General features: G+C 50.6%; 5 protein-coding genes across 6 annotated transcripts; 2 read left to right on the forward strand and 3 right to left on the reverse strand.

Annotated features, from left to right (window-relative positions):
- Positions 1-4,330: 4,330 nt before the first annotated feature.
- Positions 4,331-6,176, reverse strand: PV06_06021. Of its 2 annotated transcripts, XM_016407087.1 has the most exons (3): positions 6,161-6,176; positions 5,913-6,066; positions 4,331-5,860 (listed from the first exon to the last, which is right to left on the reverse strand). In XM_016407087.1, exons 2-3 carry the CDS (start codon positions 5,997-5,999, stop codon positions 4,523-4,525), a joined length of 1,425 nt encoding a protein of 474 aa, XP_016262691.1. In that variant the 5' UTR covers positions 6,000-6,066; positions 6,161-6,176; the 3' UTR covers positions 4,331-4,522. The 2 variants fall into 2 exon arrangements, with proteins under 2 accessions (XP_016262691.1, XP_016262690.1); XM_016407086.1 differs by lacking the exon at positions 6,161-6,176 and having other exon boundaries at positions 5,913-6,139.
- A 273-nt stretch (positions 6,177-6,449) lies between these two features.
- PV06_06022 (uncharacterized protein) lies at positions 6,450-9,259 on the forward strand. The gene is made up of 3 exons (XM_016407088.1): positions 6,450-6,888; positions 7,014-7,215; positions 7,264-9,259. Exons 1-3 carry the CDS (start codon positions 6,810-6,812, stop codon positions 8,381-8,383), a joined length of 1,401 nt encoding a protein of 466 aa, XP_016262692.1. The 5' UTR covers positions 6,450-6,809; the 3' UTR covers positions 8,384-9,259.
- On the reverse strand, positions 9,234-10,271 carry PV06_06023 (40S ribosomal protein S26E). Its single transcript, XM_016407089.1, has 4 exons — positions 10,112-10,271; positions 9,997-10,018; positions 9,822-9,927; positions 9,234-9,709 (listed from the first exon to the last, which is right to left on the reverse strand). Exons 1-4 carry the CDS (start codon positions 10,132-10,134, stop codon positions 9,495-9,497), a joined length of 366 nt encoding a protein of 121 aa, XP_016262693.1. The 5' UTR covers positions 10,135-10,271; the 3' UTR covers positions 9,234-9,494.
- A 463-nt stretch (positions 10,272-10,734) lies between these two features.
- On the forward strand, positions 10,735-13,284 carry PV06_06024 (uncharacterized protein). The gene is made up of 3 exons (XM_016407090.1): positions 10,735-11,039; positions 11,108-11,981; positions 12,028-13,284. The coding sequence occupies exons 1-3, from the start codon at positions 10,857-10,859 to the stop codon at positions 12,984-12,986; spliced, it is 2,016 nt and encodes a 671-aa protein (XP_016262694.1). The 5' UTR covers positions 10,735-10,856; the 3' UTR covers positions 12,987-13,284.
- An 83-nt stretch (positions 13,285-13,367) lies between these two features.
- Positions 13,368-17,320, reverse strand: PV06_06025 (uncharacterized protein). Its single transcript, XM_016407091.1, has 2 exons — positions 17,067-17,320; positions 13,368-17,019 (listed from the first exon to the last, which is right to left on the reverse strand). The coding sequence occupies exons 1-2, from the start codon at positions 17,166-17,168 to the stop codon at positions 13,384-13,386; spliced, it is 3,738 nt and encodes a 1,245-aa protein (XP_016262695.1). The 5' UTR covers positions 17,169-17,320; the 3' UTR covers positions 13,368-13,383.
- Positions 17,321-17,595: the final 275 nt, after the last annotated feature.

Raw genomic sequence — 17,595 nt, forward strand, 5'->3', positions numbered from 1 at the left:
TCCCATTCTCCTCTCACGGCTACGTAGATCCCCAGTCCGACAATGCTCTCGAATAGATACCACAAGTCGCTCCGCATTACCATCTTCACTGAAGAAGCAGCATTACCAGACGACGAGACCGGTGCCGAGGAAGCCGTCACCACACTCGTTGTCGAAAGGCTGGTCTCCGAGTTGGGTGCTGTTGTCGAGGGTAACGGAGTGTCATTGGTGCTGAGAGTGATAACGTGAGTTGAGTAGATGGTCGATGCTGCTACGGTCTCGGTCGAATTGTTCAGACCCGTTCCCGGCAATGTTGGCAGGGGAGGATTACCCATGTAGATTGATGTGGGAAAGCTCGAATTCCGGATCGGGATCGAAACCACGATGCTGGACAGGTTTGAACCTGGTATGCCGGTACCCGCCGCGGTGGTAGGAGAGAGACCAGGGCGTGTGCTCAGAGGACCAATGCTGTCTTGACCACTACCATCATTATCGGAAGTCGATATCGAAGTCCACTGCAAGAGGAGTATTGTCAGCAGACGATTTTTGAAAGCAGGTATCATGTGAACTTACTTGTGCGCTCAAGACACTTGAACCAGGAGCTGTGGCCAAGACCATCGGTGTCGTTGTATTCGTGCTGTTGACATTGTCGAATGGAGCACTGTCTTTACTTGATATATCACAAACGACATTGATGGTTTTGTCGACGAGTGACGATTCAACACTGGTACCATTGCATCCTCCAACCTTCGACTCATCCAAGCAATCGAGCAGGGCAAGCTTGAATGCTTGATGTTCCGTGGAGTTGAAGCCGCAGACGACTGGCAGACAACCATTGGGCCAATACTCTTCCATGGCAGTGACGGTGTTTGTGAAACATGCTCGCTGATCACGCGTTAGGTTACGGACAAAGGAGACAGATTATATGTCGCGAGAACGTACCGCGCAGGATGGTAGATTGGACCAATTTCCAGGTTGACCAAGCACAGTGAGCGAGGACAACATGAAGGTCAGGAAAAGGAGGAGTGGCAACTTCATTTTGAACGTGTCGTGTCTGTCTGTAGCGTTATGAGAAATGTTGAGATGAAGAGCTTCGGTACAAGGAGAAGGGATACCACGAAGGCGAAAAGATTTTACTTCTGTTTTCAGGCAGGCCTTTTGCAAGTGAAGAGTCAGTGAAGTACAGCATTGTTGATTTATTGAATTCCACCGGCATGGTCAACATAGTGAATAGACCGGGCAAGGCTGGTGAGAAGAAAAACGGGACAAATCTTGACATGAAGATTGCAGTGAACATTAACCCTCGTCGCTCATGCGATATCGACATCCTTTATGTGTGTTCAGATCAATGAAAGCCCTACTCTTTGCGTGTTTGTAATTTATGAACTGGAAACATCTTGCGTTGTGGTGATGTGTGGGCTTGACATGTTCGCGAAGAAAAATTACCGCGCAGCCATCAAGGCAGAATCAATACTGGAGATGGGTTAATTACAACACCTTCATATATAAGTATAGTAGTCTTGGACTGTCTCCTCTCGTGGTCCATCAAGGACCATGGTCTTCTCAAGCATACAGCCCCTTACCCCACCAGGCACACCTCTCATTAGCCGTCTCATCTGGCTCTGGTACAGTGGAGTTCGCCTTGATTGCGTTGAGAATAGCGTTTGCTCCATGAACTGGGAAATATGGTAGGCCTGGACCATTTGGATTTCCAGTCATGGCGAAATTGGTTAGATAACTCTGTAGCATCTCCGCGATAGGGGCAATGACGCTGGCGGTCGAGCCTCCACCGTTGTAATAGGTATATGCAATGTCCTGTCCATGGAAAGCTGGTGGGATCTCGAATTCGTAAGCATAGGTTTGGTTCTGGAAGCCGTTGTTGACGTAGAAAGTATTGCACACAAAAATGACTTCGTTGACCATGAGGAAGATACGCCCCAAGGGAGAAGTGTATGACTGACTTCCATCATAAGCGGCAGGATAGAGGTCGTTCAGTATATGGTCCACAGCCTCTTGAGTTATACCAGGAAACATAGTTTGTAGCCAGACCTGGAAGTCTTCCTCGGTGGTCAGCCAGGGCGGTGTAAATCCTGCCGATTCGAAACTGTTGTGACCGACCATGACGGAAACGTCCTTGGCGAACCGGCCGGTACTCAGCAAGACACCCGGTACATCGGGAACGAAGATCCCGTCAACCATGGGTCCATAGGTGAAAGTACCATAATAGGAACCGCCAATTTGAATGGTATTAGCCAAGATTACTTCATCCGATGACTTCTGACGAGCTTCTTCGAGGGTGTTGACACCTAGTATAGATAAGTAGTTGTTGGTTATGTTTTCCATGTAGAACGACGATCGGACTGGGTCGTATCCCGGAGATTGGGCTACCGCTTTTTGGAAAGAAACACCCTGTTGTCCACCATATGCTGTAATTTGATGGACTATCGAGCCACCACCCGCAGACTCGCCGAGGAGGGTGATTTTGTTGGGATCGCCGCCAAAAAGATGAATGTTTTGTTTGACCCATTCGATCGCGAGTCGTTGATCGTATAGACCAGCGTTGGATACTCCTCCAGAAGCTTGAAAGGTTGGACCCTGGGTACAGTTAGGAACGGGATACAGACAAAAGCTCGTGCTTCAAGGCTATGATTCTTGAAGCCGACAATGACTTACAGCAAGCCAGCCTAGAGCCCCAAGGCGGTAATTGAACGTGACATATATGATACCTGGCTGACCACCTTGCTGACTGGCTTTGATCAAGCCAGAAGGATTACCCCATTGCCCTTTCGAGCCGAGGGTATAGCCTCCGCCGTATACCCTGCTCTTATCAGCCATGTTTAGAATCAAGTAGAGGTTGCAACATACCATATGACTACTGGAGCACCGCCTCCAGTTTGCCAACGTCTTCTTGGATGACCTTGACCCCTATCGAATACTGCTTTTGGAACAATGACATCCAGGAAAAGGCAGTCTTCAGTCGCCCGCCCATCAGTCTGAGCTGGAGGAGGATGTTGCGACCAATATTCCTGCACTTGCTCGTTGAGAGCATCATAGTCGAAGGTTGACAGATTTCCTCCTATGATGTCTGCCTCAAGAACATTGGCGATAGGCGACCAATTTGGAATGGCAGAAGGGCAAACTCGCCCGACACTGCCATCCTGGACAACCGGGTTTCTTCCAGTAGGAGGCAACGGTGCTGCAAACCGAAGCGAGCCAACCGGAGGTTGAGCATATCTTATGTTTGTGAAGTTATATAATTGGCCCGTTTCCTAGATATGCAGTCAGCAAGCAATGTCTCTAGTATAGGATCGTGTTGGAAGTACGTTGAAACTAATGGCCTGGTGGATCTCATAACCCAGGTCGACCTTCGGCAGTGTCTTGGTGGCGGTGAAGTTCTGAGCAGACGTGAGAATAGCAGAGACCAAGGTAAAGCCAAAGACTGAGGACAATCGGAAGGACCCCATAGTGGCAACCTATTCCATCCACGTATCAAGCCAAAAAGTCTGAGAACGGCGGACCGACCACTTGTTTGGCTTCAGGAATGGCCACCATTATATAGGACAGCAACCGAAATCTGTGCGATGCTCTTTCACTCACCCTCAACACAGACGCTTTCATCAAAACGGTGAAGTCAAAATCGACGAAATTGACAAATTACTCCACATATAGTCATGCACAACAATATTCCTGCTCATTTTGGCAGGTAAAAGGAACTGCTGCCTCGGCATCAGTACGAGGTGGAGGTGATTGCGATTCAGCGAAGACTGGTGTATGGATCTTTGTAGCCTCTTGCATGCATTCGTCGAGAGGCGAGAACCGAAGTGAGACAAGGGTATTGTCGTCTCCCTTTTGCGGCACGGATGATATAAGTCACGACTTGGTCACAGCAAATATTGTTATGGTGACAGGTATCGGCCCAATAGAGACACGACCGATGTTGGCATCGTGAGCGGACAGAATCCGGGCTGGAAGGCCGAGATGGCCCTTTTCAGCATGATTTTGTGGTCGCAATCCGAGGTCTACCGACAGATCAGTGGGTCAATCGAAAGAAAGCGCACTAAGAGGGCCTGAAGTAGAAGTTCGCTGAGCGATGATGTTACGGTATTCAGGATTTGACCCGTGGGGAACATAAAATGGTGGAAATGAAGGAATGTGGAGAGCTTTACTCCGTATCATAATGCTCGCGTACGGAATGCGGATCATCCTTTGGCCGACCAGGTCAATCTTGGCGACGAATGGGCCTTTCATGAGTACGAGTACAATACGAGCGATATCCGGATGTCAACACCCTGAACTACAACTACTCGCAGCAAAACCCACTGACGAAGGGTGATGTGCAGTACAATGACTCGACTGCATGCATCCGCGATCTCGTTCCATGTCGCTAACAATACGCTAATGATACAGCTTCCTACTTCAGTCTTTCCGATTTGCTAACCCCTGACCTAGGATAACGTGTCTGATCCATACTCCATACCTGATTCTTCAAAGCAGCAATCAGGCGTGTAATCTCCCGAGATATTGATGATTGGCCAATATTCACTCAGGGATGTCTCTTACCCCAGACCTCATCTGGATTCGCCTTTCCCTTGCTTTCAGGGACAAAGATTGTAACGAACATGCCAAAGAAACCGGCGGTTCCTACAAACACCCACCACACTCTCCCTTCAGGCATGGCTGCATTCAACATCGGAAAGAACTGTGCAACCATGAACGTAGAGACCCAGTTGGCTGCAAGTGCCACACTAGACACTGCACCAACCGCTTCAGGCCCGACCAACTCACTAGGCAGGAGGAACGGAACTGGACCCAAGCCGATGCCGAAACTGCATACAAAGATGCCAGTGCCAATGATGGTGAGATATAGAATCTCTTGCTCTAGCCCAATGGCTAGCATGATTGAAGCAGAGCCCATGCCCAAGATAGACATCAGGAGACATGTCTTGCGACCAATCTTGTCTGGTAAGGGCGAGGACAGCAAGCAGACCAAGACGTTTATCGCCGATACAATGACTGTGATCAAGGCTGCACGGGTCGGCATGATCTGTCCAAGGATTGCAACACTGTACATCACCACAGCATTGATTCCGCAGAGTTGTTGAGCTATCATGGTCCCTGTCACAGCAATCACTGCCCGGCGATATGTGGATACTCGAAGAACATGAAGGATGGATTTCCCTTCTTTCTTTGGCAGTCGAGGCCCACGAGGTGGTCCAAGAAGACTTTCTTCTTCAGCTTCTCCGGATATCTCCCATTGCTCCATCTCTTCCCGAATCTCGACGTTCTTGCCTCTGATGCGTTGCAGGATGCCTCTTGCCATGCGAGGCCGATGGTTCGCTGCAAGCCACTTTGGAGTTTCGGGTGCTAGCATCAGGCCAATAAAGGTGGCGGCGGCAATGAACCCAGCAGTTGCAAGGATCCAACGCCATTTAGTGTTCTTTGAGAGAAAGTATCCGAGGAGTTGTGCAAGCAGGATACCGGAGTTGATCTGAACCTGGGTGAAGGCTCCAAAGAGCCCACGTCTGTCTGGAGGGGCGACTTCTGAGATGTAAATCGGACAGACAACTGTGGCTGCACCAGCACCGAGCCCTGACAATGCTCGACCCATGGCCAAAACCCACATCTTGTTTGCGAGTGCTTCTGCAATTGGCCCCATGCCGAGAAAGAAGGTAAGCCATTTTAGAGCGAACAGGCGGCCAAATTTGGTTGCAACGAAACCGCTGAAGCAAGCACCGAACAGTCCGCCAATGGTGAAAATAGACTGAACCAAGTCCCATTGTCCAGCAGTCATTGGTATGCATCGAGATAGGCCATAAGTGCCATAGGTAGGTAGCTTGTCAGACTTGCAAGTAATGACCCCCTGAGGTGCGTTGAGTTCTCCCTGATATAAGTCAATCGTCATGCTCGGGATCTTAGTCCATCGAAGAACTCACCAGATGGAAGCCGAACTGAAAAGGGCCAAGAGTGACGACGAAGACGAGGTATATGAGGAAGAGAGTTATGCGCCTCGAGGGAGCCATATGGCTGTCGGCGCCTTGGAGACCGTAGTCCTTTGCTGGAGCTTGCCTGAGGGACTTGTAACCACTGCTGGTTCTGTTTAGCAAAACTCGATCCATGGTGGCTACAGAGAGGCTGGAGTTGAGGGAAGAACAGGAGTAGCAGCCTCAGGACGCCAACATACCTTATATGAAGTGAAAGATGCGGCTTATGGACGGGACACGATAAGTACTGGGTAATGCTGTAGTGTAGTCAATGCGTCATGGTGCAGATGAAGAGTGAACAGGCAACACGATTATCTGTAATGTCGCTGGCTGGTGTAGGAGGAAGCGGCGGCCTCCGATGTGGTGGACGAGGAAAGGAGTCCAAAATAAGGAAAGCGCAGCCTTGGAGAGATTGCGTAGCCGAGCCGAGAGCCTCATTGACACTCTGTAATTCGTCGTTGCCTCACTTCACATCATTCATCGTACAACGTCGACTACATATTCGTACAGACACAGGGCATCGATCCCTGTATTCGTTCACAGACTCGTACCTTCATCGACGAGGATTTGTGCTCATATCTCACGATTCATCGACCTATCTTACCACCATCAACGATCTCTGCGATCTGCCTTCGCCACCACTCTTAGGCCAGTCTCATCGCGTGGATTTCAGGCTCATCTTACCGATGCAGATCGCATAGCATTATAGGTCATCGTACCTAACGAACAAGCTGGAATTGGCTCGGGAAGATCGTTGGTCTGGACTATTGATCCGACCTAGGTGGTGTTGTTGCAAAGCGTGGATATTAGTAACTGGCAAAACGCCTGTGGCAGCCTGTTTGCGAAGCCATGTTCCACATGTCTAGACCTGGTTCAGGTCTAAGTATCGCGCAGCAATTACGAAAATCGACACAAATTGGAATTGATGGTAGGTTTTCAGTTGCAAACAGGGATTCAATGATTGATTTGTTCCTGCCCTGCCTCAACCAAACATATCCGGACCGCTCTGAGCTTTGCGTCATAGCTGGGAATTTCGCTAACGGGATGTATCAGAGGGCTCTCGAGGCCTAGACAAGAAGCAGTCAGGTAACAACTATACTTCCAAAGTCAAGGTCAGCCAAAAATACAGCATAATTGGATTCATTAGTTCTGGCACATATGGACGCGTTTACAAGGCTATGGAGAGAAATCCCAGGAGCGGTACTTCGAGTCCTGATGGAGCAGCCCCCCCCAAGGAGCTGTTCGCCATCAAGAAGTAAGTCAATCAAGAACGTCAGATTCGTCCATCGCTAATACTTGGTAGATTTAAACCAGAGAAAGAAGGCGACAATGTTCAGTATACGGGGTTGTCACAATCAGCAATTCGTGAAATGTCATTATGCACCGAATTGTCGCACCCGAACCTGATACATCTGGCTGAGATAATTCTGGAAGACAAATGTGTTTATATGGTTTTCGAATATTGCGAACATGACTTGCTGCAAATAATTCATCACCACACTCAGCCAACCCGACGGCCGATTCCCGCGACCATGATCAAATCCATATTGTTTCAGTTGCTCAACGGCCTCTACTATCTTCATCAAAATTGGGTCATTCACCGTGACTTGAAACCTGCAAATATCATGGTAACCAGCTCGGGTCATGTCAGGATTGGTGATCTGGGGCTAGCTCGCCTGTTCCACAAGCCACTGTCATCACTTTACTCAGGAGATAAGGTGGTTGTGACTATATGGTATCGGAGCCCCGACCTGCTCTTAGGAGCACGACATTACACCCCAGCGATTGACATGTGGGCTGTTGGCTGCATCTTTGCAGAACTCCTGAGCTTGAGGCCAATTTTCAAAGGCGAAGAAACCAAGATGGATAGCAAAAAGACTGTCCCGTTTCAGAGGAACCAGATGGGCAAGATTGTTGAAATCCTGGGGATGCCTCGCCGTGAGCACTGGAAAGGACTTGCCGACATGCCGGAATATCCACAGTTGCAGTCGCTTGTTGTTTCCAGAGGAGGAATGCAAGGCAGCTTGTATCAATCAACTTCAGGCAGCCTGAATCGCCAAGGGAACAACGGCAGCGGTCTGGAAAATTGGTATACAAATTGCTTGCGGCACGCTAGTTATCCTTCAGACAAGTCTCCGGGCCAGAAAGGGTTTCAGCTCCTATCCGAGCTTTTCGAGTATGACCCAGACAAGCGCTTAACTGCGGAGCAGGCTCTACACCACGAGTATTTCAGAAACACCGATGAGGGACCAAACAAAGGCAAGATTTGGGTCAGCAATAACTGTTTTGAAGGACTTAATGAAGTATACCCCCATCGACGGGTGAGCACAGAATCGAACGACATAAACACGTCGAGTCTGCCTGGAACGAAGAGAGGAGGCTTACCAGACGACACACTCTTGCCTGCCGCGAAGAGGAGATAGTATTACCCCAGAGCAGAAGAGCAACCGTTTTTCCCGATGCCACCGAGTCATTTGAATCTGATGGACATGACATACACGGTATGGGATGACTCGAGATACTTGAGAGGTCCTACTGCTTCCGCCGCGAGAGCAGCGAGTCAGGGTAGTTCTCATGCACGCGGAGGCCGCCTATATTAGGGGTAAGCTGCTTCTTCCGCTATCAAGGTGGTCATTGCCGAGATCCTGAGAAGGCCGTCCTGCAGTGAGGCATCGCGACGAGAAGATTCATCGCCGCCATTCGAGTACCAGAGGTTTATGAACTCTGGTCTCCCTCTCGCAGAATAGATGGCCCTCTTATTGATGGACAACTCGCACTTATATTGGAAACGCCTGAAGACGTCTATAACCTGGGAGACAGAGGATATTTGTCTGTCTAAGGATTCTCTGATAGACTCTTATGTTGAGATCCTTGCGAAAATTTGACCGAGGGATATGATCCTCCTCTCAAGCAGTATTTTCCCACCTACTGGATTTGGAGATCAGTTCTATCAAAATCGCTCTGCAATGCCGGAATGTGCGAGGATCGTCCCTGGAATGATGTGATCGTGTTCTAGATTTTGTCCCAATTCCCTGGGCATTATCATGATAAGATTTGGAGATAGGATGGAGCAAGCTCCACGAGTGCAACGAGATGGGTTTCAGTATCAAATTTCCACCAGCTTCACCTAGTTGTTACACAGCAGGATCAAGCAGAGGAATTTGCAAAACTGGCAATGATCAGAACCGGGAGCTAGTGTTCAAAACCTGAAAGGAGAGGTCGAGGCTAAGAGCGGTTCGAGAGATGGTGGAACATCGAAACACTCTTCAGTGCTTGGTTGTCAAATGAACTTGGCTTTGACTCTTTCTAGCTATTTTGGATTGTGTACCGTCTCAATGATTTTGATCATCTTGACAATATCTCTTTTGCCGGCATAGAAGTGAGCCGGTCGCGCTCGCCATGCCCTTTCGGCTTTTCCATGGTTGAAAAATCTCCACGATAATCCCAGTTCAGCTTAGCATGCGAAACTCCCAGCTGTGACCTCCCCACCGGACAACCCACAAACTTCGTCATCCATTCGTGTTCGGAAGGGTCTTATGCCTGAGGAGTCTTTGCGGCTTGTTGTGGGTTGACCTTCTTACCATCCTTGTTGTATCGGATTCTTGGAGGGGGAGCACGGTTTCGTCGACCTTCTCTCGATCGCACACGCACGATCTTTCCGTGGATGGCGCAGGAGACGCAATATTGCAGCTTCAAATACATCTTTGGGACGGCGTAGTCGGTGAAGACTGAGGCATCGGAGATATCACCTGTAAAATAGCAAGTTTGTCAGATATGTGTTCTGTAGAAGTCCCGGTTGCGGCGCAGGATCTTTCTTAGGATAGGAGGGAAGGTTTCATGGAGATGCTCGCTCTGACGTACGGATGGCAGCGGACTCGACCATGTTGCGAATGGTGAATCTCTTGATGGCCTTGTCCTTGGGAGTGCATCGGGAGCAGTTGGAGCATCGGATCGGCTTGACGTGGCCCTGTAATCGAAACTGTTAAAACCATCTTCGAGAATAACATTTGTCCCTTGCTTGAGAAATTTGACTAACCCGACCACTCTTGTTACGTCCGCTGTTATGAAGAAGTCAGCACATGAAGAGAGAGAGATTCGGCGGGCCTCTACAATAAGCTGAACGTGTAGAGCCGTCGCGCATCTGGACTTACTTGGACGCTCGCTTCTTGACCATGACTGCGGTTGTTGGGAGACTGGTGAAATCTGTGGTATGCGACACAGATTTCTGTAATCTTCCGTTGGCGGTGGTTGTCGAATAGTTGGCTTGATGAATGGAGTACGTCGTCGCCTCTTTCAACCTCGAAAGTTCACAAATTCGTTGTGTGCGGAATATTCAAAAATGGCAAGTGCGCCGAATGAGATGCTGAATAATAAAGTGGGACATTGTGCTTGGCGAGCCGCGAGAGTTCTGCGGCGGCGTGTAGAGGCCAGTGCGCTGTATTTACCCTCCTGATTATGGCCGGGAAATTGGCCTTGTCTGACAAGAGGGCTTGTGATGTTCCGATGCAAGTCTTGATAGCCCTATAGATTGGCTACCAAGAGCATCAGGTAACAATACAAGTCTCTTCTGTTGACTAGCCTAGCTCTATCCCGATAATATCCAGATAAGACCTGTTGTCGACGTACATCCATTACTACAACGGACTATCGCTTGGGAAAGGTGCAATATTACCACTGTAGAGCATCCTCGTCAGACGTTAGCTTTATTTTATTCTCCCGCGGCGCGAATCACTCCTACCTCAAGCCCTGGCAACCGGATGGCCACCCGTTGCCCAATCTTCATCGGGACCTGGACTTTCAATCCAATCACCTCCCAAACAAACTGCCTCTTTGCGGTTTACTCCCTTCACACAGACCATTCTGGTCATCTGCAGTCCTTCAACCCCTCCTCAAGACATGTCTGGGGTCAACGGCACATTTCGAGGAACGCCAAACAGGCGCGGCCAACTCCCTTTCACGGACAGTCCTTCCAATATCCCCCGACCAAAGTTGGATTCCACTCCTGCTGCGGCCCCGAGCGAGATGTCGGGCACTTCGACACTGTCTGCCAGTCGGCAGAAGCAGAGCAAGAGAGATGAGGTAGGTTTTGGAGAGATTCCATCAGCCGCACTTCGATGAGTAACCAGCCTAACGCAACTCTCTATCAGGCCATCCGACGCAAAATGGAGGCAGACCTCAGCAAGAAGAGGCAGGTCCCTGCTCGCGCTCGAAACACTCGCAAAGCTCCTCCCGGGACCGTGCTTGCCCTGAAGCCGAGTCAGGCCCTACAGATCAAGCCTAGCACGACCGTTGCGGAAGCTGCTCAGCTCATGGCTGCTAAGAGAGAGGATTGTGTGCTTGTGACGGATGACGATGAGAGGATCGCCGGTATCTTCACGGCAAAAGATCTTGCCTTTCGTGTTGTCGGGGCTGGCGTCAAGGCCAGTCAGATCACCATTGAACAGATCATGACCAAGAACCCTTTGTGTGCAAGGACCGACACGAGCGCGACGGATGCTTTGGATCTGATGGTGAGGAAGGGATTCCGACACCTGCCTGTCATGGATGAGAATCAAGACATTTCGGGTATTCTGGATATTACCAAATGCTTCTATGAGGCCATGGAAAAGCTGGAGCGGGCTTACAGTTCCTCACGGAAGTTGTATGATGCCTTGGAGGGTGTTCAGTCCGAGCTCGGCTCAAGTCAGCCTCAACAGATCATCCAATATGTGGAAGCCCTTCGCATGAAAATGTCTGGACCTACACTAGAATCGGTGTTGAACGGTCTCCCGCCAACTACTGTTTCGGTCAGAACATCGGTCAAAGAGGCTGCCCAATTAATGAAGGAGAACCATACAACTGCCGTCCTGGTGCAGGATCAAGGCTCAATCACCGGTATTTTTACCAGCAAGGATGTAGTGCTGCGAGTCATTGCGCCCGGCTTGGATCCAGCCAACTGCAGTGTGGTCAGAGTTATGACCCCCCATCCCGATTTTGCACCTTCGGATATGAGCATACAAGCAGCTTTGAGAAAGATGCATGGTAAGTCTCAAAGACCCTGTCATATGATGAATGCTAAGCACGGTAGATGGTCACTATTTGAATCTGCCAGTCATGAACGAGACTGGCGAGATTGTCGGCATGGTTGATGTCTTGAAATTAACATACGCCACGCTTGAACAAATCAACACTATGAACACAGGAGAATCCGAAGGACCTGCTTGGAATAAGTTTTGGCTGTCCATGGACAATGACACAGAGTCTGTCATGTCTGGAGAGGGCAGTCATCGCCCGACAACCCCTGGCCATCGCTCGGTCCTTGACTCTGAACATCCTCGCCCACCGTACGAGAGAGGTGATAGTGTTATGCCTCACGATTCCGCTTCCCACCACGGAGGAGATATGCTTTCAGAAATTATTCCCTCTGTTGAAGCACCTGAAGAAACGCCTTTCCCTTTCAAGTTCAAAGCCCCAAGCGGCCGAGTTCATCGCGTCCAGGTTGTGGCAAAGAACGGGATTGAAGAACTTGTTAGCTCTGTCACCGCAAAACTTGGCGCTGAACTCGAAGCTGTCGGAGGCGAAGCAACAGTTGAGGATGGCAAATTGGGGAAATCTGGTTATGCTTTGAGTTATATGGACAATGAAGGCGACACTGTGTCAATCACAACCGACCAGGATCTTCTCGACGCAATTCTTCTTGCTCGACAAAGTAAGAGAGACAAAGTTGATCTGTTCGTCCACGATCCTGCGCAACCACCGATTGTCACAACCGTAGATCCTCGACCACAACTATCAAAGCCTCCGACGCCACCAGAGTCCGTCATGAAGGAGGCTGCGATAATGGATAATGCAGACAGTGACGAAGAAGATGGCGTCCCAGCCAGGACGATACGATCGAAACGAGCACCGGCTGCGTCAATGTATCAGTCAGAGGAACCGCAGTATATTGCTGGTGTGCCTAACGACTTGCTATTACCTGGAGCGATCGTGACTCTTGCAGTTGTCATCGTTGGAGTCTTTACCATCAGTCGCGCTACCTCGAAATGACGATACTTACGGCTTGCATTCTTTCTATTGTTACGATTTGACTTTTTCGACTGCCCTTTTTCACACTTTAATCCGATAGGCAAGTACAGATTGATGATTGATCCTGTACAGGATTCTGCTATTCAGTTTCAGTTCAAGGGAGGCACGGACAGACCACTCAGGGATGAGTAGAGCTCAACGAATCTTAACTCTATCAAACAATGTTCATACCCAATTGCTCTTCAATCCTCCACTAGAGACTCGCATTCTCGCAGTCAGGCGCTTAGTGTGCATTTGTTTTTTGTTCATATTCAAGAATATACTATACTATTCCAGTCGACTCGAGATGGACGCAGGCTGTGGCAAGTTCATGGGCTTCAGTCGATCTCATTTATATGCATACAGGCGATGTACAACACTACATCAAACTTGTCCGTCCACCAATCTCGTTTCCACCCTGGCCATTCGGCATCTCCCCATTCCTACCCACGACGAATTCGCGATAAATCGCAGCCAGCCGCCTTTGTTCGTCGGGTGAGATGGAGCTTCGCGTCGTACTCAGCGACCTTTCCATGTGCTTCCACTCGATCACGACTTCTTCCTTGCCGTTTTCCTCGTCCTTGCCCTCACCTGCACCGTTGTCTGCTGCGTTGTTGTCGTGGTGGTGCGCGGACCCCGACGCGCTTCTCGCGTAGCTGTTCCTCAAAGCGGCCTTTTCTCGCCTCCTCGCCAGCTTGAGCTCGTCCAGTTTCGCGGTGATGGTCGCCTTGGAGTCCATGGCCGAAGACGTGAGGGCCTTTTTCGCACGCGCGTCCTCCTCGGGGTCGAACAGGAACTGGATGAAGTCGTGCTTGTCGGCGCCTTGGCGTCTGCCGCGGCGGCGTCCGCTGCCTTCCTTGTTGTTGACGCCGTTGGCCAAACCTTTGCCCTTGTTGTCCTTGTCCTTGTCGGCGGCGTTCTTCGTGTCGCCCAGCAAGTCGTGGATGGCCTCCAGGTGGGCATTGTACATGAGCGCCTGCAGGTCGGCGCCGCTGAACCCTTCGGTCCGCTGTGCGACCCCGAGCAGCCGGTTCTCCACCTCCGGCGTGAGGTTCAGCTTGGTGCTCACGGCCTTGAGGATGTCGAGACGGTCGTTCATGTCGGGCATGTCGCACAGAAGAGACTTGTCCAGACGACCTGGACGCAGGAGCGCGGGATCGATCAGATCCGGTCGGGACGTGGCGGCGAGGACGTAGACGCCGTCAAGGCCCTCGGCACCGTCCATCTGGGTCAGCATCTGATTCACGACACGGTCCGTCACGCCGGTGCTGTCGTGGCCTCGCTTGGGAGCGATACTGTCGAACTCGTCGAAGAAGAGAACGCATGGTTTGGCGGCTTGGGCGCGCTCGAACAAGTCGCGGACGGACTTTTCAGAGGCGCCGATGTACTTGTTCAGGATCTCGGGACCCTTGACGGATATAAAATTTAGATTGCATTCCCCGGCCACTGCGGAAGCGAGGAGCGTCTTGCCGCAACCCGGGTAGCCGTAGAGAAGCAGGCCGGATCGCAGACGAAGGGGCGAGTTGGCGAATATAGGAGCGTATTTCGTCGGGTAGAGAAGTGTCTCGAGGAGGGTGCTGCGGGTTGCGTGCAGACCGCCGATTGAGGAGAAGGTCGTACTTGAGTGCGTGAGGGTGACGTTTCGCAGGGATGATGGAGTAAAGTTTCGCAAGGCGGCGTCGAAGTCTTCTTTCGTCAATATTGGCGGGCCGTCAGAGTTGTCATTCTGCGTTATAATGCGTGTAAGCGTTTCGTTGCGTGCTCGGGCTACTAGGAGGTCCAGATCCGCGGGCATGTAGCCGTCAGTCTTGCCAGCAATATCCAGGAGATCGAGGCTGGGCGAGACATGGAATCCATCGGGTCGGGATGATGACGAAGATGAGCCGGGTCGAGATGAAGGCACTGATGGGTCCATCCATGAGCTTTCGGACATGCTGGTGTCGCTCTGATTTCGGCCATGACCAGTCTTTGGGGGTTGTGCATCCCCGATCAGAGAGTGTAGAATATCGCGGCGAATCTCCTTCGTGGGAGCTTTGATGGAGATGATATCACCTACGATATGGCCGCTGATGATAATGTTGTGGAGCGCCTCCTTGGATTGAGCGGTCGTGAGCAAAGTGACACCAGAATGGATGCTGCAGTACTGACGAACGACGGCGCAAAGAATCTCTGTAATTTGACGACTTCGACCGTTGTCGTTGCCAACCTGCAGCTCTGTCTCAACCGGGCAGATCTTATCCAAGTCGTCGAGAATGACCACAGACTGCCCGCCCAGTCGGGCGCACCATGAAGCAGACATGAACAGCCTAGTCAAGGTCTCCTTGATGGTGGACACCCTGGTTTCGTCCGTGACAAGTTTTTGGCAAGCAAAGTATGTCACGTTGAAAACATAATCTTCACGCAGTCTCTGGCCGATATACTGAGCGAGAGAGGTCTTGCCAGAGCCGACTCCACCCGTCAAAAGTACCGATGAGCACAGCGTCAGGTTGGACATACACTGTTTTATGATGTCGTCGGCACCAACCAGATTCGGTATTTCAGCCGGAATCCCGTGCGCGAAACTTGGAAACATGGTGGTCAGCTCCATTGGCCGCGGAATTTCATCCTTGACATCAAACTCCAAGTCCTGTTCTTGACCAAGCACCCATAAGCAGTCTGGGCCGTGATCCTCTGCAAGATTTGACGGTACACGAAACCTCAGGATGCCACCATCGAAATGAAGGGCGGATGACGGATCCCCAGCAGTCGGAAGGAGCATGCCGTCTGTGATAGGACCAGTCAGCAGACCGTCGCCACCACTGAATGTCAATCGAAGCTTCTCCGCCACAGCTTGCTTTGCCGTTCGAGTATCCCCACCGAATTTGAGCCCGTCTTTCTTCTTGGAAGCTGACGTTGTAAAGGGGTAAAATTGAAATTTTGAGATGGAATAGCGAGGAAGGGGTAGTCCAGCAGCTTCGATACGGACTATTACACCGACTAGACCATCTGCGCCGAGCATTTTGCAGAGTGGTCCGGACAATATCACATGTTGATCGTCGACAGGAGTCGTCCACGGCAGAACCTGGGCCACGATTTTAGCCGCTGGTCGTCCGACTTCGCTGCTTTCTTCCTCCTTTAATTTATTGACCTGTGTCGAGTCTAGCTGTGCACGTAAGCCGGCAGGTTTAACGATTGTAACGTTCGCCCAGGTCGCCGCCTTGAGAGCCCCTGAATTGAGTACATTCTGACTGATCCAGACACAAAGCTTGTCGTTGGGAATTTTGTTTGCAACGTCGTCAAAATAAATGTCCGCACAACCTCGATCGATTGCACGCAAGAATAGTGTAGGCTTGGCAAGCGTCCTCTTAGAACCCGTGGTGCGAGCAGTGCTGACACCACTCCTGCCACTTCTTCTGCTCGCAACGCTTCTTGAATCGCCTCTTGTGTTTCGACTGGATTTAGCTCGAACCTTTGGTGCAACAATGACTTCGGCGTCGGGCGCGATCTTTGCAAATGGCGAGGTACTGGGAATTGGCGGCGACAGTGATGTGACAATGATGTTTGCAGTCGATGTTGGCGACAAGTGTAAAGTTAGTGGATGGGTGTGTTCGCCTTGCACAGCGCCTTTGATACTGAAGGAGGGGTTGGGCAACGCTCGAATCTGAGATAGCAGATTCAATTCCAAGAAAGTGGCATGTAACTCGATGACCTCCCAATCAGCAGGCGTAACAGGTTCAATATTGACACTGTGAGCAATCGGAGGGTCTAGATGAATCAGTATCCCAATTTTCTGTGCCTCAGAAAGTCCCAAGACTTTAGCAAAGGTAGCATCTATTTCGACTGTTTGGGTTTCTTGTTCTCGGCCAGGACGTGCTCGATCAGTGTTGATGACTGAGGCTGGTCGTGTTCGACTAGGCATTCCTGTCCACCCAACATAGGCAGATCGCTGGAAGCCTGTACTGTTGTTGCTAGATATCGCCCCTGTGGACAGAGTCTGCGACCGATATTGTAGTTCGACCACCACATTTTGTGCCGGCTGGAAGGGAGTAAGCACAGAATCCGTTGTGCTGGGAAGATTCTTACAGTATTCGTATTGCTGATCAAAGCAATTAGACCTGGCGGCAAGTTGATTAGGCAGTTCTTCAAAGATACGAGGACGACTTCTGCTCGAACAGCTGGCGCCATGATGTCCTGATGGTTGACAACAGCAGGGAATAGGATAGCTTATGAGTGAACCATGGATTCGTCGCTCCTCGTATATCCGCGTGCGACCAAGATAGAAAGATTCGAGGCAAGATCAAAGACTTGTGTTTTGAACAGACGTGTCACCTTTTCATCCTGATGATAGCAGCACATTGATTGGCATGGGAGGTTGATGTCGAGGACATTGACCAGCTTGCCGTGTGCCCGCCGATTTTTGGGACCTCGGCACAATCGAGGGCCAAAAGCTGCACTGCCCAAGCAGCCTAACTCACCGTATAGACTACTGCAGATCGTTGGACCCGAACAGTAGCACTTAAGACGCGTCGAAAATTACTACGCGACGCGCTGGAAGAGTCAATGCGCATTCTCCAGCTAGCCCCCTGGTTGAGATAGCATACTAGTCAACGCC

Source organism: Exophiala oligosperma, assembly GCF_000835515.1.
Source record: "Exophiala oligosperma strain CBS 72588 unplaced genomic scaffold supercont1.5, whole genome shotgun sequence".
Classification (NCBI taxonomy): domain Eukaryota; kingdom Fungi; phylum Ascomycota; class Eurotiomycetes; order Chaetothyriales; family Herpotrichiellaceae; genus Exophiala; species Exophiala oligosperma.